The sequence below is a fragment of the Papaver somniferum genome, unplaced genomic scaffold (assembly GCF_003573695.1).
Source record: "Papaver somniferum cultivar HN1 unplaced genomic scaffold, ASM357369v1 unplaced-scaffold_0, whole genome shotgun sequence".
In the NCBI taxonomy this organism is placed as follows: domain Eukaryota; kingdom Viridiplantae; phylum Streptophyta; class Magnoliopsida; order Ranunculales; family Papaveraceae; genus Papaver; species Papaver somniferum.
Genome location: NW_020618823.1, coordinates 485,751 through 509,684, shown reverse-complemented (window position 1 = coordinate 509,684; position 23,934 = coordinate 485,751). Strand labels below are relative to the sequence as shown.

Sequence of the window (23,934 nt, the reverse complement as noted above, 5' to 3'; positions counted from 1 at the left end):
AATTAAAAGATTCTCAACTTATTTTGGTCCGGGATCTCCTTGAGTTATTAAGGAATATCTTTGAACAATAAAAGATAAGAGATACTGAACATGTTCAAAGCATGTCGACATCTTATTTCTTTGTAAATCCTTTTTCATATTTACAATCTTGGAACCGATTATACCACACTTCCAAACAAGTTTAGAATTGGTTCATCTGACTTCCAAGAACTATGTGATTGATCAAATATCAACACATTAATCATGGGTTTACAGTTCTACCAAAAACAAGGATCGGTTCTACCTTAATATGGTTACTGGAACCGGTTACATCAGTTACCAGGATCGGTTACGTCAAATACCAGGACCAGTTACCATATTCTCATGGTATTACTTGTGATCGGTTACAGTAGTCACTAGGATCGGTTACACCAATTACCAGGACCGATTACGCCAATTACTAGTCCAAAAAAAGTATGCCAAAACCAATATCATAAGTAGTGGAAGCTTCCAATATTATTGTTGTTTTTGGATAGTCACCCTTATATCTACCTTCCCCTTCAACTGGACAAGAATGACATGTCCAGTGCATGCAATCAAGACTACGTAGCATTCCTGGAAACCCTTCTGTTTTCAGCAGTGATTCTTTCGACATCTATCTGAGTAGGTTTTTATAAGAAAGTTGGACCAAAATGCTTGATTATTGTTTCTCAAAACATTTTGAGATACCTAAATGCGATTGTTTTTCTTATATGGATGTTGAAAACGCGGGGGTACCGAAATACACCACCAACTTTCTCGCAGGCAATATGTATGGCCAAACTCAACATGATTCCGAGAGTTCAACTTAATGAATCTCAATCAAGGAATAGTGTCGAGATTTATATCTCTATCTATCACAATCAGAAAGTTTACAGAGACCGTGAATCTGATTTACGTGTGAGAGTATTTGGGTGATTTCAAAGATCAATTTTCCAAGTAATCAATCAAGTCTTATCAAACAAACATACGATGATTGGTTTACGTACATGTGATATTTCAATTATAAAGATAAACAATATAATGCGGAAAAAAATAACACAGATACTATGATTGGTTTACGTACATGTGATATTTCAATTATAAAAATAAACAATATAATGCGGAAAAAAATAACACAGACACCAGAAATTTTATTAAAGAGGAAACCGCAAATGCAGAAAACCCAGGGACCTAGTCAAGATTAAACACCAAACTGTATCAAGCCGCTACAAACACTAGCCTACTATCAATTAACTTCGAACCGGAATGTAGTTGAGATCGAATTAAACCCTCACATAAATTCAGTTACAGTCGCGTTCCTCACGCCTCTTGAATCCCAGCAGGACTCCGCGCAATTGAAAGGTTAGCCGAAGCTAGCCAACTGAACTATAAGAAAACTCAAAACACAATCATGTGATCAAATATGTCTATGGTGTTTTATAAATAGAGATTATTCAACTGTTAATTATCTCAGAGATATAATTTTATGTTCATATGAATTTAATCGACATGATAAGTAGGTGTACAAGGTACAAGTACTTAACCTGTTTGTGAACAATTATGTCATGGTTCGTGTACCAGTATGTATACTTTGTAACATAACCGAGTTCCGGAGTTTACATAACTTTTTCAGTACGTGTACCGGTATGTAAACCATATAAACATAATCGAGTTCCGGGGTTAACAAAGAACTATTTCGGTATGCGTACTAGTATGGATACTATTTAAACATAACCAAGTTCCGGAGTTCACAGAACTTTTCTGGTACGTGTACCGGTATGGATACCAAACTGGTTTTGTAACCAACAGTTCCTTTCAAGTACGCGTACTGGTTTGCGTACCGATCCAGATTCAAGAGTTCACAGACTTTTAAAGGTGTGCATACTAATATGCGTACAAAAAATCTGTTTGTCGACATATAGCTATTCCGCTACGTGTACTGAGTACATGTATTATGGCTTCAGACTTACAATAGTTTTCCCAGTTTGTAAGACTGATATGTACATTGTCTTATATCTGAATTTATAGTAGTTATATAATTCTCTAAATCGATTCAGAACATTCCCGAATAATATCAATGACACATATCACTGTTCCAGGCTAATTTCGAATGATAATCTTGAATCATGATTTTGATTGCGAATAATAAATTGTTCTTAACCGAAATTCATCAAGTATGAAATGTTCATTAAGCTTAGTCATATTTCGAGGACTAATTACAAGAAGAGTCTTGACTCGAAATTCTTGATATGATTAAGACAGTCTAATTAGTTATGCGACAACGTTTCAAGGATAGAAAGGTGAATATAACTTGAGAAATAGGTGGTTCAGTCTTCACTTACCTTTTGTTGATGAAGTTCTCCAAAAGCTTCGTTTGATCTTCGCCTTCAAACGGTTAGAACATACTGATGACTGCCGTAATGTCCGTTTCTCAACTACATCTTCTATCCTAATCCGAGACTTAACTAGTTATAGACTTGAAATCAAGATATAGTTTTGACAATTCAATTTGACAACAAGCTTGAGATAACAACACTTATGACTTCGACCGAGAAATGCTCTAACAGATGTACTCATCCATGGAATCCGATGGAACCCCATAATAACATAGTATTCGGAGAGCTGCATTGACCTTTTGTTCATGACTAAAGACTCGTACATGCCGTGAATCATAATGATAATTAAATAAAGCTTGTACCTGACAAAGCTCAACAATAATTCTTTGTGTCAAGTTGCTGCCCATGCGGAATCGACGCTGAAAATCGTCATAGGAATATACACAACCATGATTATATTAATCATGCATCTTGTCGTGGAAAAATTTTTGATCTCGATCTCCACGTCCATCTTCTAGTCAGAACTTCTTATTGCTCTAGAGGCTTTGTTATCATCCCCGAATGTAATTGCAACATAAAATTTCGCCTCCTTCTATCTTGAATTGCGTCTTCATCCATTTGACGCAAAATCTCTATATACATTTCTTGCTCTTCGTCATACAAGGTTTCATCCATTTCCATATTCCTTAGAAGAACCAAAATCGGAATTCATGGTTGAAAATTGAGAGAAATTAAGAAAAGATTGATTGGATGAAAGACTGTTGTGATTTTTTGGAGGATGAAATCTAAAAGTATATATAGGGGAGAAAGTAGCCGTTCCGGTAACCGTTACAAAAGTAGATGTTGGCGGCTCCAGGAAACCCGCCAACGGTTAAAGCAAAACCGTCAACGGAATATATGACACCGCGCGAATCTTTTGAAATTACGCATCTCATATTCGTTCGCCAACATCCTTTTACGGTAGTGGAAAATCTTGTTTGCCTACTGTCACATGCCCATTCTATCACGTGGCTTAACAATTTTTTTTTTATGGTCATTGCCACAGGATTTGCCCTTACCAGACAAATCAAATTCTTGTCTGAGGATTTGATCCTCTGACCTCGGACACAAGTAAGAGTCAATGCTCTTTTCATTTTTTCATTTCATAAGGGCCGTATCTCTTTGTTAAACCCGCCCGGCAAACCCCGGAAAAAACTTCCATTGAAGCATTTGGTGACGCATCTTAATCGGAGATTGAAAGGTGCTTAGGTTGAGAAGCAGCAATGGCTTCCCAAAGCAGTCCATCACATCATCAATATCTACTACTTTCTAACCATCTACTTCAATTCTCATCAACTACAACATCTATAAACCCTAAAACTCAAAAGGAATCACCCCTAAGCTCAATTAATTTCACAATCACTGCACCAAAGGAACTTTCTCATATCAAATCCATTGAAAACCCAAGTTCAGTTCTCAATTTCTTAAGAGAAAGTGGATCCAGGGATACCCAAATCAGGTGCCTTCTTTCTTCTTCTTCTACTACATTTATATTACTTGCTTCTGAGTTCTGATATAGAAAAAACTAGAAAACCTAAAAGTGAGGTTTTTGAAGATCTGAGGTTATCAGTATTAAGAGATCAAATTGGTTGATTCAACCGAATATGTTTTTCTTAACTAAAAAATGTGGTATGTCTGATGACAAAAATCAGAATTTTTTTAAGTAATATGCAAGACATTTTATGATTAAGCCTTGTAGAGTTGATGATGATGAGAAAAACACTAAATAAAGAGATGGATTTGATAAAGAAAGGTCCAAATTCACTTCTGGAAACGATTCTAGGAGAAGTTGGAATTCGTTTCTTGTGGACATCGTTTGGTCTTGGTATGACATGGTTTACATGTTACTGGTTTTCAGAAGAATTCATTTTTCTATTAGTGAAGCCATTTCTGACTTTGCGATTGCAGTTTTGGTAAGGATATTTGGAGACGATTGTGTAATATGTTCTTGAGGTGTCTGGTATTGCCTGAAAATTAGAATTTGTCTTTTAACCAAAGATTGTGGGTTGAGATTGAATGGTGATAGATGGTCTGAGGTTTATGATGGTCAAATTCTGCAATTCTTTGGGATAATGAGCAGGAAAATGAAACTTGTGAGAGCAATTCAGGAAAATGAAGGCTTTATTATCATTTGCTACGATGGTGCAGCAAAAGAGAATCTAGTTGCCTCGGATTTTGGTTTTATTGCCAGAAATCACTTTGGTCTTGTGTTAAGAGCTGTAGCTGGAAGTTTGGGGTTGTGCTACTAACTTCATAGCTGAAATTCTGGCTATTATGTTTGCTTCGAAATCGGGCCTAATAGTCAGGATTGAAGATGGTTTTGATATCATCAGACTCAAGTGCAGCTATTCTATTCATGCTTTTATGGCAAGTAATTACTAATGGAAACAGTGGTAATGATCTATATCATCTTCTTTCATTCATGATAGCCAATTTAATGATGTGTACTTTAATCTGGTTGTCGATTCTCACTTGTATGAGTTTTGTTTTATGTTTCTATAGGGATTGGTGGCCAACATGTTCCAAAGAAGCCTAAGATGACAAGACATTATCCTGATACCTCTGCTGAAAATGTTAATCCTCTTATTGGGTCACTTCCTTCTCCAGTAGCTTCCCAAGTGATAATTTGACGAACCCAAATAAGCACCTCAAAATGCACTTAGCGCAGAATCGTGGAAGGAAGACCAAGGGCGTGAAGGTACGCTATGCAGTAGTGATAGTCTCTCTGTATTCAAGATACCTAATTGATACTGGCGGTGGTTGGATAAGAAAATATAGACTCTTTACTCAGTTTATTGTTATTGGGTTTTGACTGCATATGCAGTTTTTTTTTTCTTTCGGTCGTGTTATATGCAAAGGTTTTCTCTTCGGTCTATTCATATGAAGAATGTCTTTTATTTTGCTTCATCATAAAAGGGTTAAATATCATTGTTTGGGTCACGCGACAATGCATAAAGGATGGTAGCCATTTTCATACATGACATTGACAACATTTTTGATTTCGTGGAGATTATTTCTATTATTCACATTGGCCAAGATTTTATATAATTGTTAACTTCGACACACGTTTCCACACTAATGCATACTAATTTTTCCTATAATTATATGTATTCTGCATCACTGTATGTAGTATTTGTTCTTTCACGCGTATTGTGTTTGGTCAGCTGATTTTTCTGTCTGTTAATTTTAAAACTTATACTGCTAGGGGTAACTTCACTGCTCAGGGTTCATATAAGCATGTGATTGATTGTGACTGATAGGGTGTAAGATATAATATGGATTTGCGCACTTATCTTGTTTGCAGATGACGTCTGGGCTGTTCGAATCAGGAAGTTTATGGATGCAATTTGACCAGGTTAATACTCTTCTGTATAATTATCCTTTTGATTGTTATTGGGTCTGTGAAGAAGTCTGGATGTTATATGTTTGTAACTCAGGCCCTTGTTGTCCTCGTACTCGATATGGGTCCAAACTGGGAACTTGTTAGTGATGTTATAAACAGTATTCTGCAGTTTAAGGTGACTATATGTTAAACTTCTCTTTCTATGTTTTCATGTTAATTTTGAGTCGTCCAGGTTCTTTTGCAATATTTTATAACCAATTTGCAAACCTTTTTACTGCTGACCATATTATGTTCAAAAGATTTGAGATGCTAATGTGTGAATGACCCATTTAAACATCCAGGGCATTTTTCGCCACAAATTTTTAATGGGCAAGAGTGTTGGTATGGGGCAGATAGTGCTCATGATTCCGGGTCTTCCCAACCCAATCCGTCGACTTTACCTGGAATCCCAAAGGTATGATGCTTTTTGCTCCTTGATAGTTTGATTTTTCACATTTTTCCTCCCCCCTTAAAATACTGTATATCTGTTTATTCAACGTAAATTCCTGGAACTACCATCGTATTTTACTAATGTTGTTTTTCTCGGCGCTTCTTTCTACACCAGGGTAGTGAAAGGCAGTTGTTTCACGTTTGCAGGGTCCAGTGGAAGAGGATACCATTAAGGCTCACTTTGAGAATTGGGCAACACCAACATTCTCATAAAATACAGGTTTGTTACATTTTTGCATCATGGAGTTTACTGTCATTATCGAGTGTGCGCTGTGTCAAATGCTATACTGGAAGTACAAGCATAGGATAAACTTGGTCAATAAGCTGGTATAGTTTCTTTTATTCTCTGGAGTCACCAGCTGAATATCTTTTAGTCTTTTATACTTCATTAAACCATTTTTATGTGGTCTGTTATTTACCTTAAGTTCGGAAGCTGGATAGCTACTAATACTCTGCAACTTCGGCGTTTGAGCTCTCCTAATTTTGTATTGGCCATGTAAAATTAATTTATCTATCACGGAGCCTTTATTTTCGATCTTTGGTGGCATCTGCTAGTGCTCAAAGGAAGCTGCAAAATTTGATGTTCCTTCGCATTTATTTTCTATGTGAAGTTTAGTAATATGATAGTTTCTTTTCTCCTTTGATTTGTTTTCATGAAGAATGATAATCATGATTAGAAACAAACAGTGTCAGTCCACAACTCTCATGTTCTTGCTCTCTCTCAAGTCTGTCCAAGTAACCTTACTGGGGGTCCTCTGATGTAAGTTGTGATTAACACACTTTAGTAATTCAATAACTATTTGTATCATTTTTTTTCTCTGCACTGCTTTTCTCTAATACTTCGATTGAATGCTTGTATATCATAAATTCAGTACATTAACTTGTCCCTATTTGACAATGAAGGCCTCTTGATCTCTGTGATGCTGCAAGTCCTGATCTTTCCCATGGATATCAAGGATCTTATAGTAGTAGCTTAGGAATTGCAAATCAAGGTTCTGTTGGTCCAGTTCTTCCCACCTCTGATCTGTTTCTGGTTCTATGTCCGTGCTACAAGGATCTTCTGGTATGGCTCTTGGTAATAGCTTGCCATCTCCATCTGCTGCACATAATGCCTCATCTAGGTTTGCACGATATACTTCTGATGTTTATTATGTTAGCTCATATTTAGCATGATTAAGTGTTTGAACGTGGATGGTTCTTCTGGGATGGTCACAGATATGGTGGTCAAAGACCAACTTTACCAATGGATGACAGCAAAGAATGCATTATAATCACATGCGGTCTGGTAGAAATCTCCAGCCCCCTGGTTTGTCGATGCCTGGGTCTTTGACTGGAGGTGATCGTGGTGTTCACGTGGTACCTGGTTCAAATAGTATAGGAGTGATGCCTGGGATGAACCAATGCCTCGGCCAGGGTTTCAGGGAGTTGTTCCACCATCAATGTTGAATATGGTTTCCTCTGGAAGTATGTATCCTGCCACTGCAGTGGGCATGCCAAACTCTGTAAATATGCACAATGGATCTGTTTCTGATCATGGAACTTCGATGATTAGACCTCATGATACGATGCATATGATGCGGGGTGAGCTTTTCTGAAACTTTTACTGCACGTTTTTCCATCATTCTTCAAGGGGTAGTAAAAATAAATAGTGTACATGGAAATGAGATTGCTTAACGCGTGCACCATTCGGGTGCATTGTTTGGTAGAAAATTTTCATTTGGTAAGTTCTTTATATTGTTATAAAAAAATCATGTCTATAGTATTTTCTCTCTCAAATTCAAGCAGTCGGTATTTTAAAATTATTATATGAGTATGCAGTAATGTTTTATTCTGAAGCTCTTTTACCGGTATTATTTCCTAATGGTGCTTCTTTTGTGCTGTGTCAAAGCCTGGTCAAAATCCAGATGATCAAAGGCAAATGACATGCAAGAGCTTCAGATGCAACAGGTGTCTCAAGGAAATAGCCAAGGTCATCCTGCTTTCAATGGGTTGAGCAGCGATTTTCCAAATCAGATGGCCCCTCCACCTGGTCAAACATTTCCTGTCCAACATCTTCCACAGAAGCAGCAGCAACATTCTCATGTCCCTTCCATCCACCCACAACAACCTCATCACCCTCATCTTCAAGGCAGCAACCCTTGCGTGCTCCGGATTGCTAAAGATAGGCAAGTCCAGCAGCAATATTTCATGCATCTGCAGCAGCAACAACAACAATCCTCCCAGCATCCAATATCAACTTCACTACAAAACTCCTCTCAGGTTCAGCAGCAGGCATCTTCACTGCCTTCACCAAACTCTCAGTTGCCCCTAACATCATCTTCATCCATGAGCCCGGCAACAACGCAGCATCATTTTCCTTTCCTCATGGTCGGAGCCATATTACTGCTGGTAGCTTACCTAGTCAGATAATAAAACAGTGGCAGCGCCAGCAGCAACAGCAACAGAATTTCAACAGACTGTTAGGCATCTTACTTCACAAAGGCAACAGTCTCAATCCCATCAACAACCTAAATTCATTAAGGGAATGGGAAAAGGGAGCACTTCAGTAATGCATCAGAACCCACTCTGCTGATCCCTCCTCTCATGTAAATGAGCTTGCTTCGACTCCAGGAAAACAAGTACATGAGTAGGGTGAGCAGGCCATGCATCATATGATGCAAAACCAGGGTATATTTTCAGGTTCAAACTCAATTCAGTCGAACGATTCGTTGGTGCCTCCTCAATAAACAAATCAATCCTTGTCTCAGCAAATTCTGTTTTCTCGTTCACCACCCTCCTCTTTATCGAAGCAACTCCCCCAGGTTTCATCTCATTCTGATCTGACGAACAACCAAGGCCAGCCCCACCTGTTACTTCTGGTCATGATACACTTCCTCCAGTGGCAATCGGGTCTGGTCAGCAGCAGCAGCCAAATATACACAGAATGCTTCAACCACATAATCTACATACACAATCCACGGTCGAGCAGCAGCCTTCAAACAACAGACCCAGTATAGGGGGTACTGAATCCTCCACCAATTGCATGCCCGTTCTTTCCTCCGCAAGTGATGGTACTCCTCAGTGGAAAGGATCGTCGGAGTATACTTAAGGAATAACGCAACAACGTCAACCATCAGGTTAACAACCTATATCACCATCGCCACCACAACCTCCATCGCCGCCACCACCACCACCTCCACCTCCGCAGGCTCTGCTGCTGCAAAAGCAACAACCACCTCAGCAACCTCAACCCTGTCACAACCACAACAACAACTGCAAGCTGGGCAGAGTGGACTGTATGCCAAACCAAGTAATTCTGGGCCAGGGGGAATTATATAAGCTGGTCTGCAGGTGTTGGGCAGTGGATCAGTCTGATTAGTCTTGCATGCACTGTTGCAGCAGTGTACAGGTTAGTTGATGCACTGTAATTTACTGGCTAAGCATAACAATTCAGATTAAGTCAAAACAAATACAGGTGTAGGCATGGATGTGCATTCCCATCTATGTATACTCCTCTGTATCTTTCTGGGTGATCAAACCTGTTATTATATTTTGAATTCGCGGGGACGAACAAATGTGATACTAATGGAAGGCAATGGGGGTTCCACGCAGATGATGGAAGCTTGTGACTCTCAGACTGTATTACCAGAAATGGTAAGTGGTTTGGAGTGTTTTGTGCAGACCCAATATAGTTGGTGACTGACCTATGGGGGAATAGTGTCTTTTGTACTTTGTTGTTTCTGGCCCTCAAATACCTGTCTACCCAAGTCGATTGAGTTACCTCATTTGGCAGTTAGAGATATAGAGAGGGGAAGTGGGAGAGATAATGGGTCCTTATTAGATTATTTGTACAGGGGTTTGATCTCTTCTCCCCCTAGGCCTTTTGTTTTCAACTTTAGCGGCCTCCCTTCAAATGTTTTGTATAGGTAGACAGGAGGGAGAAATGCAGAAATGGTGTCTTTCTTTTGTTCACTCCACTTTAGTTTTTGTTCTTTCATTCCAAGTCCATCCCACCCCCATAGATAGTCAAGTGTATTACTAAGTTATGGTGTGTCACAGCAAGATGGAAAAGAATAAGAGATCAGTTTGAGGCTATTGAATTCAAACATTACCACTGTGAAGTTAATTTTTCAGCAGATAGATTGACCAAGAAAGGGGCTCAGTTAACAGAGGGCCGTCCCTTACTTTTGTTTCCATTCCTCCTTTTCTGCCTAACTTAGAATGGCCTGATCAAAATTACTTTCGATTTGTATAGTGTTGTAATTGGTCAGGTCTTTCTAGTTTGTTGATTGGTTTGTAATGTCTTTTGGCTGCTTTTCGTAGAAAATTTTGATGATTTATCCAAAAATAAATAAAAATCAAGGGAAGTTATTCAGTATTCTGCTTAAAAGTGCCAATAGTTCTGTTATATTAACTTCTTACTTGTTACTTATACTGCTTACTAGTTTGGGTAGTCTCTGAAAATATATACTTTTCTTCGTATAAATTTACAATTTTTATCGTGCTTATTGATAATTCAGGTATTGGCCAGGAAGGTCACCATGCGCAAGTTATTTGGGGGATCTTAAGCTGTATTTTTGAGGAGTGCTAAGCCAGGTTCTGCATTCTCATTCTTGTTCTTCTCTTATTCCACTCTCTTGGGTTCTCGTTTTAATGTCTTACCATGCTTATCAATTTTCTCTAGTAAAATATAAACTTCCGTAGAATTCCATTACTTTGTTAGAGAATGAAAAAACTTCTTTTATGATATTTACTGTACGAAAATTATTTTTGAATTGAAAGATGAATGTTACAACCGAAATTACATTGACTGGCATCAGTACACAAAAATAAATAAATAAAAAATAATTTGTTAGTGAGCCTGCCATGTTTCTAGCGTGAACCAACTCATTACAGCCATGATAATAGAAGACTATAATGCCGAGTCCTTGAGTTAGTAGTGACTGTACGAACAGGCTTTATGCCACCTAGGTAGATTAGGAAAATTCTATTTTCCATCACCAGTTTCAAAGTTGAAACCTTAGTTTTTAGTTTGCTTCTTTCTTCATTCCAACCCTGATTGAGATTGGTTTATTAGGAAGTTGTCTATCTAATGGTGTCCATTACCCGGCCTTGCAGAGAATATCGATCTGGTTGTCTGTCATCTGGTAAATATTAAAAATGATTAGTTTTCTTATCTTAAAATGCTGTATAGTTAAAAGGAAGTTGTAGAAGATTCAAACCTGTACAGTAGTGTTTCGTGCATAAGGTAGTACTCTATGGTATCCAAGGCTAGGAATAGGTGGAGATTTTCTACTTGTTTCTCCTCCATATGATCTTAACCTCCCGTTGGTTCTACTCCTTGTGGCAACTGTTGGAGACCCCTGACTGGGACAACCCAATATATCCGGTAGACTCGATTCCTGATGATATATAAACCCCATATGTTAGAAATTCAGAACAAAATAGGTTGGAACGGATAAAATACCAGTCTACTTTTTTGCTGCAATAGAAGTGAGCATTAGTAGTTGTGCTATGCATTAAGTACCAGGAATAATACAGTTGCACAGTGCTTAAGAACCTCCAAATTCATTCGAACATCATCCAAGCTCCTGCTAGGCAATTTAAAAACAAAGATTAGTGTTGGCTCTCTGTTGAGTTTCCTATCTGTCATGAAAGTTAGTAGTAAAAACATTACCTGTGCTTTTGCTCTCCCAATCCAAAATAAGCCGCTAGGGTTGCCATCTGAAAAAGAAAGAACCACTTGTTCATTAATTTGCGAATTTGTAATCATTTAGTGTTCCATCATCTTAAACAAACTAGAATGCCCATTAGAGCACATCAACATAACAGAAAAGGAAAATGAATGAGAAGATAAAAAGATCTATAATTCATGTTTATACATATACTAGTCCATTTCGTTTTCCAGTTAAATTGACTTAAACCATGACACAAGGTTACTCTTGTAACCTACAACGTAGTTTGATGGGATTACCATGGCGGAAAGTAATTCCTGCTTCACCTTTAGATTATCCGATATAATGGAACTGTCGGTAAAAGCATTTTTAATATTCTAAATGATGTTGTATCATTTCGTTTTTTAATGATTAGGGTTGTTGTTACCTTCATATTTCCAGCTCTCCTGCCAAATTTCTGGGCCAGAATTCCTAAAGAGTCGATCGTTCCGACAGGTACTGGAGGGGCACGTCCAATGGCAACAAAAGCTTCTCTAATGCGTGGACAGTCAAATCTGTGGATGTTATGCCCTGCCCAAACTTTACCATCTAGCAGACCAAATATCCTGTCAGCGACATCTTCAAACTTGGGAGCGGTTCTAACAGCCCCACGTGTGATTCCATCAACTCTTCCAGATTTGAGGTTAACCACCGATAAGTCTGTGGGTCTTATCAGTGTACAATAACTCTCTAATTCTTCAAGCTTCTGTGGACAAACGACTATAGCACCAAATTCCAAGACCCAAATCCTCGCTCCTGCTTTTCTCGGTACCGTTGTTTCTAAATCGAAAAACACTATTTCAGCAACATTTTGGGAAGACATGTTTGATTTCAGCATCTGTTGTTTCTTGTTCTCAACACAGTTTATTTTTAATTTTCTATGATTTATTTTCTTGTTTGTTCTTCTGACCATGTCAGTTTATACATATGAGGTGACCTCAAAGTAGGGAGAAAGGAAAGACCATTTTTGGGGTCGATTGTCTTGTGAATTAAGTTAAGAGTCAGGGTGAAGGTGTCCTTGACTTCATGGGGTTGTACAGTTGAGATATTCCTGTTGGTATAGGAATAATTACAGCAAAAAAGCTTTCCCTTTATGGTTCTTTTATTATTCTTGTTTTTTGGAGTTGCTTTCGGAACCCTTCTGAATGGAGATTCTGGCCTTGTTTTCTTGCTTTTAAGGTTTTGTTATTTTGACAAGTGAAGCAACTCGGCCAAGAAAAACTGATTCCCTTTTCAATTCATCAAGTGTGACGATGTGGTACTAAACTATTATAACCTAAAAAAAATACCAACAAATTTTAATCCCTGTCTTTCTGTTTAAACTTTTAATTTTCTGTTCAAATTAGGAAAAATATCTTTTATGATTTCTCTTCAGCACAGATTTGGAAGAAAGGGAAATGATTGACTGGATGGGGATTCTGTTTCAGATTTGGAATTGGAGTCATCTTATCAGTTATTACTCACCAACTCAAAGTTCCCCATGGCCATAGGAGAGGAATTGCTCAGCTAAAATGCATAATGGAAAGTGTTTCAGGTTCTGGTTTGAGAGTTGGTCTGTCATTCACAGGCAAGCCAGTTCTGAAATTCGAACAAAACAATTAAATCCACAGGCATCTGAAACCTAAAACAATGAAAAAACTTTCATCCGTGGCACATTTATTTCCAGCTTTTTTCGACACCACCAACAAAACACAAGGTCAGCGAATCCCAGCAGCGTAAGACCATTTCCAGACAATGAATATTCAGAAGACGGACAGCCAAGGCTTGAGAGCAAGGGACAGTCTGCACCTGGGAGCCTTATCCAAGACCTCTGCCACACCAAAAGTCCTCTTCAACACATCAAGATGGTGCAGTAAGAGTATCTCCCTTATCAGACCTAAAAATAAAAAAAAACCAAAGTAAGGGTGACGCAAAGTGCTACAGAGTAAAACATTTCCATAATCCATTCAGATTATAATTAAATCCATTCCATGGTGTTTTAGAGCTAAATGTCAGGTTCTTGAGATTCAATATGTTCACTGTTGCAAGGAGATTAATTTCTAAGCGAAGGAGGGACATTGCTTGCTGCTGGTGCAGTTTTTTTTATATCCAAGGAAATTTGTGAAGCAGTTTTTGTTTTGAAAAAACAGATAATCTATTGACTGGAAAGGAAACCCATTACATAGTTGGTGAAGCAGTTGATCTCACTCTAATTTCAGAGAAACCAATTCGTAATTAGTCACTCTAAGCAGTTGACTAGCTTGTCGCCCATCTTTTATCATCTCATTTCCATTATTATCAAACAACATGCGCCACTCTTCGATTATCACATCCCATATTTGATGGATCAAAGATATACTAGAGCTCAGCTCCTTTACAAGCTGTAGTTTCTTATATACAAATATGCCAGGCCCTTGCAGTAGTGTAACATAAGTTTAATTTAGATTTGGTGGGGGTGCGCCAGGCCTTTGCAGTAGTGCAACGCAGAGGCGATGCATGAGAACCCCAGCAGCAAGCTGCTGTGATGGGACCTCCCCCATGGAAAAAATTAGATTAATATCGTGCCATCCGATGGATGGCATATCAGATATTAAACTGATAAGAACAGATACTACACTTGATCTTAGCCAAAAGGCCGAGAAAGGTATGCTTGGACTAGCTTTTCACTTCTCCTTTTATACTGTCTCGTTTCCATTCCTCTTCTGTAACTAGTCTCTGTGGGACTAAAACTTAAACAATTACGGGTTGTACTTAAAAGTTGTTGCTGTTTTCGAAACCAACTAGGACACGTATAATTTTAACTCAGGGGAAGCTATATAAACCTCAACCACATTAGAGGGATTGGATTTTTTTTTTTGGGAGGAAGAGGAGAAACTGGTGATCAATTAGCAACACAGAATGCAAAATTTAATTTGGTTAAGAAAATCCATCAAGGGAAGTTTAATTTGGTCAAGATCAAGAATATCCACGAAGCCAAGTTTAATATGGTTAAGAAAATCTATCAAGGGGAGTTTAATTTGGTTAAGAAAGTCCCTGAAGCGAAGTTTAATTTGTTTAAGAGAATCCAAGGAGTTGGACCAGCAGGAAGCTGCTGCTGCTTCCTTGAGAAACGATCCTATCGTATTGACTCCAGAGTCTATAAAGCTCTTTGCTGAAGGCATCTCTATCATGATTCCCTCTCGACAGGCACAACTTCAGGTTGGTGTTCCCAACTTTGAAAAAGACCATTTTAACGGGACTAACCCATACTCCGCTTTTAATTTATGATATACTTGTCTTTGCGACTAACCCATACTTTTTATTGCTTGCTTTGGGTTACTTTTCAGGATGATTTCCTTGCACTGCAAAGTATCTCAGACTTACTTGTGTTTATGACATGTGGGAAAGTTAAGCATGAAAAGTAGTCGAGGAAATGGCTGCAAAAATCCTAGCTTTTTTCATACAGCCTCAAGGTATATAGTTTTGGTTTTTGCACTTCTCTTCTTTTCATTGAATGCATTTTGATTTTTGGTGATTCTGATGTTAACTTGGATTTTCTATCTTTTGTCTTCGGGTTCCTTAGATGGCTGCACTAATAAAAAAGTGCGGTGCGGGGTTGAGCATGTGGAATTTCTGCTGCATGAGTTGGTGAGGATTTCATTTACATACACAATTGGGAAATCAACACTGGAGGTATGACGTCGTTTTAAACTCAAACTACTTGTTCTAGAGTTTGTATCTATCATTTGTACTTCAGCTCTTTTCTCGGATGCTTATATATTTTTTTGTGTGATTCTGAGCAGGCGACTGATATAACATTCAAATTGCATCAAGACTTTTTTCCAGGGAAGCATAAGGTAGTTAAAGAACTTGGGGAAACCTTATGTTGGACTGGGAAAGACCACAAGGAAAAATTGAGGAAAGACGAAGAATTGGAGCTGATCAGAGCACATAAAGCTAATAGAGACCGAAAGATGATTACAAGACGCCAAAGCCTGAAATTCCGAGGTTACTTTGTGTAGACAAAAAATTGAGCTTGCTGCCTCTTGATTAACCACAAAAGTAAAGAAGAACGTTTCATCGATGTAAGATCTGTAGTTGCAGGAAATCCCACACTACACCCCTCATATGATTTCATTATTAATCAACTCATTTTAGATTTATACTCTTAATTTTATTAATCAATCTTTGAATATTCTTACAAGAAAAGATAAAGAAATAAAGAATGATTTCTGCTCTACACTTTCTCTCTCCTATTTACTTGTTTCTTACTCAAAAAAGATCTCTCCATTTTCCTTTACAACTGAATGACTTTATAGGGAACTACATAGTGGATGACAGCTAATCTGACCTTACAACTGCTCATTTTAACCATGAGGGAAAGATTTTATCGGAAAAACATATTTTGTTTCTTTCTCTGTCTAGTAAATCTCCACTTAACTCGCAAGACATCATATTTTTCTTTAGAGAAGAAATGTTTCATTGATGTAATATCGATTAAGGTACACGGTGAAACTTTACCGATAAAATCTGTACCCATTACAATTCTGCACATAACTTCTAACAGTTTCCAGGCAGATGTTGTCAGCATCATACAAGAGACACATTACAGTCCAAAAAACTGATTGCACCAACAAGTGCAAATCCTGCTTATCTAATCTCTTAACTAATCGGAACTCAAAGAAGCAAACTCAAAATCTGGTAAATTCCACCAAAGAAACATCAACTCTTGCTGCTTCAGTATATGGCAAGCCAAAGCGATGAAAGAGTATAAACCTGATAATGGGGGCATTTCATGAAAACCAGTGAGATCTTTCGCAGCTGCATGATACAATGAAGCTTATAAGTAGAGAATCCCCAAACATTTTGGTTTTTAAGGCGTGTGAGCATCCTCCTCAAATTCATTCTTTCCCTCCTAATAACAGGACTCCAAAATCTGGAAGAGAAACAGAAAACGCCCAAAATTACCAAAAAAAATAAAAATAAAAATGGGGCAGCATCAAAGCAAGCCTTCCGGCAGACTGCCATCCCTGCAAGGAGCGAACTACGCAATGAAACTACAGATCCTGTACGCTTCACCGGATGCTTGAGAAGTTGGGAGAGGCGGCTATCAACCAAAGCTAAGACTAATCCCTATGGGCTAGATTGGAGTGTTAGATTGGCCAAAAAGCTAATAGACACCGGAAGATTTCAAGACGCCAAAGCCTGAAATTTTAACTTATACAACGCTGCCTCTTGATTAACCCCAAAAGTAAAGAAGAATGTTTCATCGATGTAAGATCTCTAGTTGCAGGAAATCCCACACTACACCCCTTATATGATTTCATTATTAATCAACTCATTTTAGATTTATACTCTTCATTTTATTAATCAATCTTTGAATATTCTTACAAGAAAAGATAAAGAAATCAAGAATGATCTCTGCTCTAGACTTTCTCTCTCCTATTTACTTGTTTCTTACTCAAAAAAGATCTCTCCATTTTCCTTTACAACTGAATGACTTTATAGGGAACTACATAGTGGATGACAGCTAATCTGTCATTTATTTTAGAATATGGCTTGCGACATTCTCGCAACCTTACAAATGTTAATCTCGCAAACTCTCTAATTTTCGCAGGACCATCACATCTTTCTCATGATTTTAGCTGACGTCGTTTATTATATCATTTCTGAAATTGTTCTGCGATGTTGTTGTGTTGTGTTGTTGATAATTTCGCTAAGATATCATTGTTGAGAGATTCTGATCCTACATCTTGCCTCTTCTCATATCTTTTCTGCGAAGTAGAGAATGATGTGAGAAATGCCGCAGATGTTCGTCGTTTCATATTCTGCATTTATCACACGTATTCTTTCTTCCATTTGTTTCTTGACACGTCTTATGTAACCGCTACTTTTCAACCGCTCACGTCTCTTCGTCTTAATGGTGTTTATTTCTTCGAGTAAAAAAAATCTCCTTTATATACTCTTCTTTCCACTTTTCTTTTTTACTTTCTCTTCTATTTTTATTCTCTCATCTCTGCAACTCTGTTTATCTCTTCTTTTCATTGAATGCATTGATTTTTGGTGATTCTGATGTTAACTTGGATTTTCTATCTTTTGTCTTCGGGTTCCTTAGATGGCTGCACTAATAAAAAAGTGCGGTGCGGGGTTGAGCATGTGGAATTTCTGCTGCATGAGTTGGTGAGGATTTCATTTACATACACAATTGGGAAATCAACACTGGAGGTATGACGTCGTTTTAAACTCAAACTACTTGTTCTAGAGTTTGTATCTATCATTTGTACTTCAGCTCTTTTCTCGGATGCTTATATATTTTTTTGTGTGATTCTGAGCAGGCGACTGATATAACATTCAAAGTTGTTGTTGTTTTCGAAACCAACTAGGACACGTATAATTTTAACTCAGGGGAAGCTATATAAACCTCAACCACATTAGAGGGATTGGATTATTGTATTGACTCCAGAGTCTATAAAGCTCTTTGCTGAAGGCATCTCTATCATGATTCCCTCTCGACAGGCACAACTTCAGGTTGGTGTTCCCAACTTTGAAAAAGACCGTTTTAACGGGACTAACCCATACTCCGCTTTTAATTTATGATATACTTGTCTTTGCGACTAACCCGCACATACCTTCTAACAGTTTCCAGGCAGATGTTGTCAGCATCATACAAGAGACACATTACAGTCCAAAAAACGGATTGCACCAACAAGTGCAAATCCTGCTTATCTAATCTCTTAACTAATCGGAACTCAAAAAGCAAACTCAAAATCTGGTAAATTCCACCAAAGAAACATCAACTCTTGCTGCTTCAGTATATGGCAAGCCAAAGCGATGAAAGAGTATAAACCTGATAATGGGGGCATTTCATCAAAACCAGTGAGATATTTTGCAGCTGCATGATACAATGAAGCTTATAAGTAGAGAATCCCCAAACATTTTGGTTTTTAAGGCGTGTGAGCATCCTCCTCAAATCCATTATTTCCCTCCCTCCTAATAACAGGACTCCAAAATCTGGAAGAGAAACAGAAAACGCCCAAAATTGCCAATAAAAATAAAAATGGGGCAGCAACAAAGCAAGCCCTCCGGCAGACTGCCATGGCTAGTCAATGAAACTACAGATCCTGTACGCTTCACCGGATGCTTGAGAAGTTGGGAGAGGCGGCTATAAACCAAAGGAGAATGAGTAACGTATACGATGTGGGACTAAACTGTTATAGCTAAGGCTAATCCCTATGGGCTAGATTGATAGCCTGCTCAATGATAGCCTTCTCCACGCGCTGAAGTTCTAATAGCCTCGACAGACAGACAGACACGCAAGTCAGTGGCAAGGAACATGCCAACCATCATATGTCAACTGACAGAGGAAAGAGCAAACAATGAGGTTTTTGCTCATACAATTGCTGAATATTAGAGAATCGGAGAAAGAATACAAGATGGGAATTGATTTCAAGCTATTTAATTGTGGTAACTTGTGATTTTCGATAACTAAAACAAAGCAGCGGAGCCAAGAAGTTTAAACATAGCTAAGCTCACTAAATGTGTTTTTCTTGCACTCCTATTAGAAATAGTCTTTTTGGAAATTCTCCAGATGCCCCTGACTCTGTATATGTAGAAGTTGTTGTTTTAGTATGTAGAAACCAACTAGGACAATTATCCTGGAGAGCTATATAACTAAACCAAAGATACTTTTACATATACAACATTAGAACTTTGCGTTGGAGAAAGAGGAGAGGTAATCATTTAGGGTACAGGGTAAACAAAAGGTAGTGCTCGTTTAAGTATTCTTCTGCAAACTCAAAAATTTGGTTAAGGGAATCCATCCATGGAGTCGGACCAGCAGGAAGAAGCTCCTGCTGCTTCCTGGAGAGATGAAGTTGTATTGGCGTCAGATTCTATATCGCTCTTGTCTGATGACATGTTCTATGTCGATTTCCTCTCAAGATGAAGAATGTCAGGTGGTGACTGTTGCAAACTTCGAAAAAGACCGTTTTAGTTTGTTGGCAGAGAATCTCAGACACACTTGTAAGGAATTCAAGCAAGAAATAGTCCAGTATATGGCTGAAGAAATCCTAGATTTTTTCATACAGCCACAAGGTAGTTTCTTTTATTTATTTTTTCTGTTTAATTTTTGTTAATTCTCTGATGTTAACTTAAGTTTTCATCTTATATTTTTGGGTTTCTTAGAGCACTGTATTAAGAAAGAGCGGTGCAGTGTCGAGCATGTGGAATATCTGCTGTATGAGTTGGTGAGAATATCCTTAACGGCTACAGAAAAGAAACGCAGAAACTGTGACTAGCGCGTTTTGTATAGTCCCACATTTCCTTGTTTGCAAACAGAGATTGGTTCAAATAGCCGGAGCTTTCCCTTAAGCTTGTCCCTTCGGGGACATCCGATAAAATTGGAACGATACAGAGAAGATTAGCATGGCCCCTGCGCAAGGATGACACGCAAAAATCGAGAAATGGTCCAAATTTTTTGATTTTTTCTTTTTTCGGATGCCTATATATATTTTTTTTGTGTAACTCCAAGCAGGCGACTGATATACTATTAAATTTTGACATACTGCTTCTTAGCAAAGTGGATTCAGTGTTCATTTACATTCCCGACTTTTATTTAGAAACCCTGGTAGGGGAAAACCTATGCAGCTACTCCGCTTTTAATGTAACCCTGGTATACTTGTCTTTGCGACTAACCCATACTTTTTATTGCTTGCTTTGGGTTACTTTTCAGGATGATTTCCTTGCACTGCAAAGTATCTCAGACTTACTTGTGGGAGAGTTAAGCATGAAAAGTAGTCGAGAAAATGGCTGCAGATATCCTAGCTTTTTAATGACAACCAGAAGGTTGTTTGGGGTTCTCTTCTTTTCATTATATGAATTGTTTTTTTTTTGTTAACTCTGATGGTAGCATAAATTTCATGTTTTGTTTTCGGGATTTGCTAAGCGCCGCAGTGTTGAGCATACTACTTAGTACACAATTGGAAAAAGGCAATCAATGCTGGAGGTATGTTGTTTAGTACTTCATACTACTTATCTAGAGTTGGTATCATTTGTACTTGAGCTTTTTCTCAGATGCTTATATAATTTTTATGTAATTTGCATCAAGGTTTAATTAGGTTTTGGTTTGATAACACTACTTATGTATCTGGAGATGTTTCTAGACTATATTGGGATATATCAGAATTAGCCTAGTAAGACAACCATAGGTTGTGAGTGTAAACAGCCTGGTTCGAGATGGTACAATGTGAATGACTGGGCATATCGAGAAATGACAATGAATCTGGAATTGCAATAGGAATCGAACTATTTACCAGCTCCTTGAATTCTTTACTGTAGTGCCTGATGTGAGGTTTTGTGCGTATATACTGGCTGCTAGGCTACAACTTTGGATGACGAGCTTTCATTGCTGCTACAACATTGCAATTTACTGGCTGCTAGGCTACAACTTTGAAATTACCACCTACAACTTGACGAGCTTTTATTAAGATTTCAGGTGGTATTGGGGTGGCAAATTATATTGCTGAGGTGATGGCATTGATTGTGAATGGGCTGTTAGCTTATAAAGGTGTGATAAAATCATAATCCAGTTGTTGGTGATTCTAGAAAAGGGGAGTATTCCTTGGTGATTTAGAGCTAAATGTCAGGTTCTTGAGATTCAATATGCTCACTGTTACAGGGAGATAATTTCTTAATGAAGGACGGGCATTGCTTAGTTTGTAATCAAGAGAAGCAAAGGCTGAAAGGTTTAGTTTAATTGGCAGGGGCCGCGCGGACGCGTACCCCCTCAGGAACAAATTATGACGTAGACTCTCCCTCATTGGGGAGATCTTAGGCGAGCAACCATCCTCAGTGTGCAATGGAGGTCGCTAACCTAGGCCATGGACCTTCTTGATCATCCATTGACCCCGTCCAGGTAAGTATGATTCTACGTTCTCATGTCTCGATTATTTGTAGTAGCTCGTTTCTCGTCTCTTTTGTGGACACAAGCAGTGAGGGACTAATATAATCTGTTTGGGTGTTTCATTTGTGCAAATTTTGAATGTTGTTTGTCTACGGAATGGGTAATGGCTCTGTCTATTGCCTCCCCTTGCCTAGTATTTGGCAACAGCGCTAGAACGAGAAAACTAACACAAAACTGGGATGTTTATGTCTATTGAGTGGCTGAATTGTAATGAGTGAGCTCATTATCACAACTCAGTTCTTTGGCTCAATAACTGAAAGCATTACAAAATAGGCAGTGGAATATGTAAACAATTTGCATGTTATTCAACTTGATAAACTCGAACAAATTAACTTATGAGTCTACGCATTTCTTTATCTAGGGATAATGACATTAAAGTGTGCTTAAAGATCAGATCTGCTATGCAGTATGTTTCGCAAAAATTTATTACTCTTCCATTTTAAACTCACATCCTGCAGAGGCTCTAGGAAACATTTTATTTGTTGATATACACCTGCAGGAATAAGAATACGCAAAAAAAACTCAAATGATATCGTCGCATGTATTATACCCAAGGTCTTGGGAGGTAATAATAATACTATAAATAAAAAACGCGCCTAGAATAAAAAACAACGAAGAAACTAGCTCGATGAAAGATGCATTAACCAACACTACCTGAATGAATTAGTTCAGGGAGTTTGAATCTCTTCAAAAAGACAAAGAAGAATTTTTTTCTTTTTTTTGGGTGGAAATAAATAGTTGGGATAAGGGGGAAAAAGGCTTACACATTTTTACCAGCCTGCACCTAAACCTGGGTGCAACAAATGTTTAGTTTCAGATTTGGTGGGGGTGCACCAGGCCATTGCAGTAGTGCAATGCAAAGGCAACGCTTGAGAAGTAATGGGCTCTCCCCCGTGAAAAAAATTAATTCAATATCGAGCCATCCGATGGACGAGCATATCAGATATTAAACTGATAAGAACAGATACTACACTTGATCTTAGCCAAAAGGCCGAGAAAGGTATGATCATTCTCTTCTTGAACTCCCCCTTTTATACTGTCTCGTTTCCAATCCTCGGATGCAAAGAGTCCGTGTGGGACTAAATCTTAAGCTCGCTTCATCAAATAACTAGAATTCCTGAACAATTTCCTTAAAAAGTTGTTATTGTTTCCGAAACCAACTAGGAAAAGTAATTTTAATTCAACGTACGGCTGCTATATAAAGAGGAGAGGAATTGTTAAGAAGAAGTTTAATTTGTTAAGAAGATCCACGAACCGGAGTTTAATATGGTTAAGAAGAAGTTTAATTTGTTTAAGGTTAGACCAGCAGGAAGTTGCTTCCTTGAGAAATGATCCTATTGTATTGGAGAGAGAGTCTATAAAGCTCTTTGCCGAAGGCATCTCTCTCATGATTCCCTCTCGACAGAAAAAACTTCAGATGACCGTTCCAAACTTCGGAACAAACCGTTTTAATGGGACGGCAGAGTGTCTCAAACGCAAGTCTGACAAATTTAAGCAACAAATAGTCAAGGAAATGGCTAGAAGAATCCTAGCCTTTTTTCATACAGCCAAAAGGTAGTTTTGGTTTTTGCAGTCCTTCTTAGATGGCTGCACTAATAAAAAGTGCGGTGCGGTGTTGAGCATGTGGAATTTCTGCTGCATGAGTTGGTGAGGATTTCATTTACATACACAATTGGAAAATCATTTGTACTTCAGCTCTTTTTTCAGAAGCTTATATATATTTTTGTGTAAGTCTGAGCAGGCGACTGATATAACATTCAAATTGCATCAAGACTTTTTGCCAGGGAAGCATAAGGTAGTTAAAGAACTTGGGGAGACCTTGTGTTGGACTGGGAAAGACCACAAGGAAAAGTTGAAGAAAGACGAAGAATTGGAGCTGATCAGAGCACATAAAGCTAATAGAGACCGAAAGATAATTACAAGACGCCAAAGCCTGAAATTCCGAGCTTATACAATGCTGCCTCTTGATTAACCCCAAAAGTAAAGAAGAATGTTTCGTCGATGTAAGATCGATTAAGGTACACGATGAAACTGTACCGATAAAATCTGTATTCATTACAATTCTGCATGCACATACACCTTCCAACAGTTTCCAAGCAGATGTTGTCAGCATCA

At 38.2% G+C, this 23,934-nt stretch overlaps 1 protein-coding gene, 3 non-coding genes and 2 pseudogenes across 4 annotated transcripts; 2 read left to right on the top strand and 4 right to left on the bottom strand.

Moving 5' to 3' along the window:
- The first annotated feature begins 3,516 nt into the window (after nucleotides 1-3,516).
- On the top strand, nucleotides 3,517-6,742 carry LOC113325871 (annotated as a pseudogene).
- Nucleotides 6,743-10,973: 4,231 nt separating this feature from the next.
- Nucleotides 10,974-12,771, bottom strand: LOC113325870 (protein NEN4-like). Its single transcript, XM_026573736.1, has 5 exons — nucleotides 12,289-12,771; nucleotides 11,864-11,910; nucleotides 11,714-11,777; nucleotides 11,409-11,588; nucleotides 10,974-11,330 (listed from the first exon to the last, which is right to left on the bottom strand). Exons 1-5 carry the CDS (start codon nucleotides 12,736-12,738, stop codon nucleotides 11,289-11,291), a joined length of 783 nt encoding a protein of 260 aa, XP_026429521.1. The 5' UTR covers nucleotides 12,739-12,771; the 3' UTR covers nucleotides 10,974-11,288.
- Nucleotides 12,772-14,329: 1,558 nt separating this feature from the next.
- On the bottom strand, nucleotides 14,330-14,527 carry LOC113325911. The gene has a single exon (XR_003348165.1). It is a non-coding gene; the product is annotated as a U2 spliceosomal RNA (small nuclear RNA).
- A 5,705-nt stretch (nucleotides 14,528-20,232) lies between these two features.
- On the top strand, nucleotides 20,233-20,335 carry LOC113325919. Its single transcript, XR_003348171.1, has one exon. It is a non-coding gene; the product is annotated as a U6 spliceosomal RNA (small nuclear RNA).
- A 1,280-nt stretch (nucleotides 20,336-21,615) lies between these two features.
- On the bottom strand, nucleotides 21,616-21,779 carry LOC113325906. Its single transcript, XR_003348161.1, has one exon. It is a non-coding gene; the product is annotated as a U1 spliceosomal RNA (small nuclear RNA).
- Nucleotides 21,780-22,642: 863 nt separating this feature from the next.
- LOC113325912 lies at nucleotides 22,643-22,823 on the bottom strand (annotated as a pseudogene).
- Nucleotides 22,824-23,934: the final 1,111 nt, after the last annotated feature.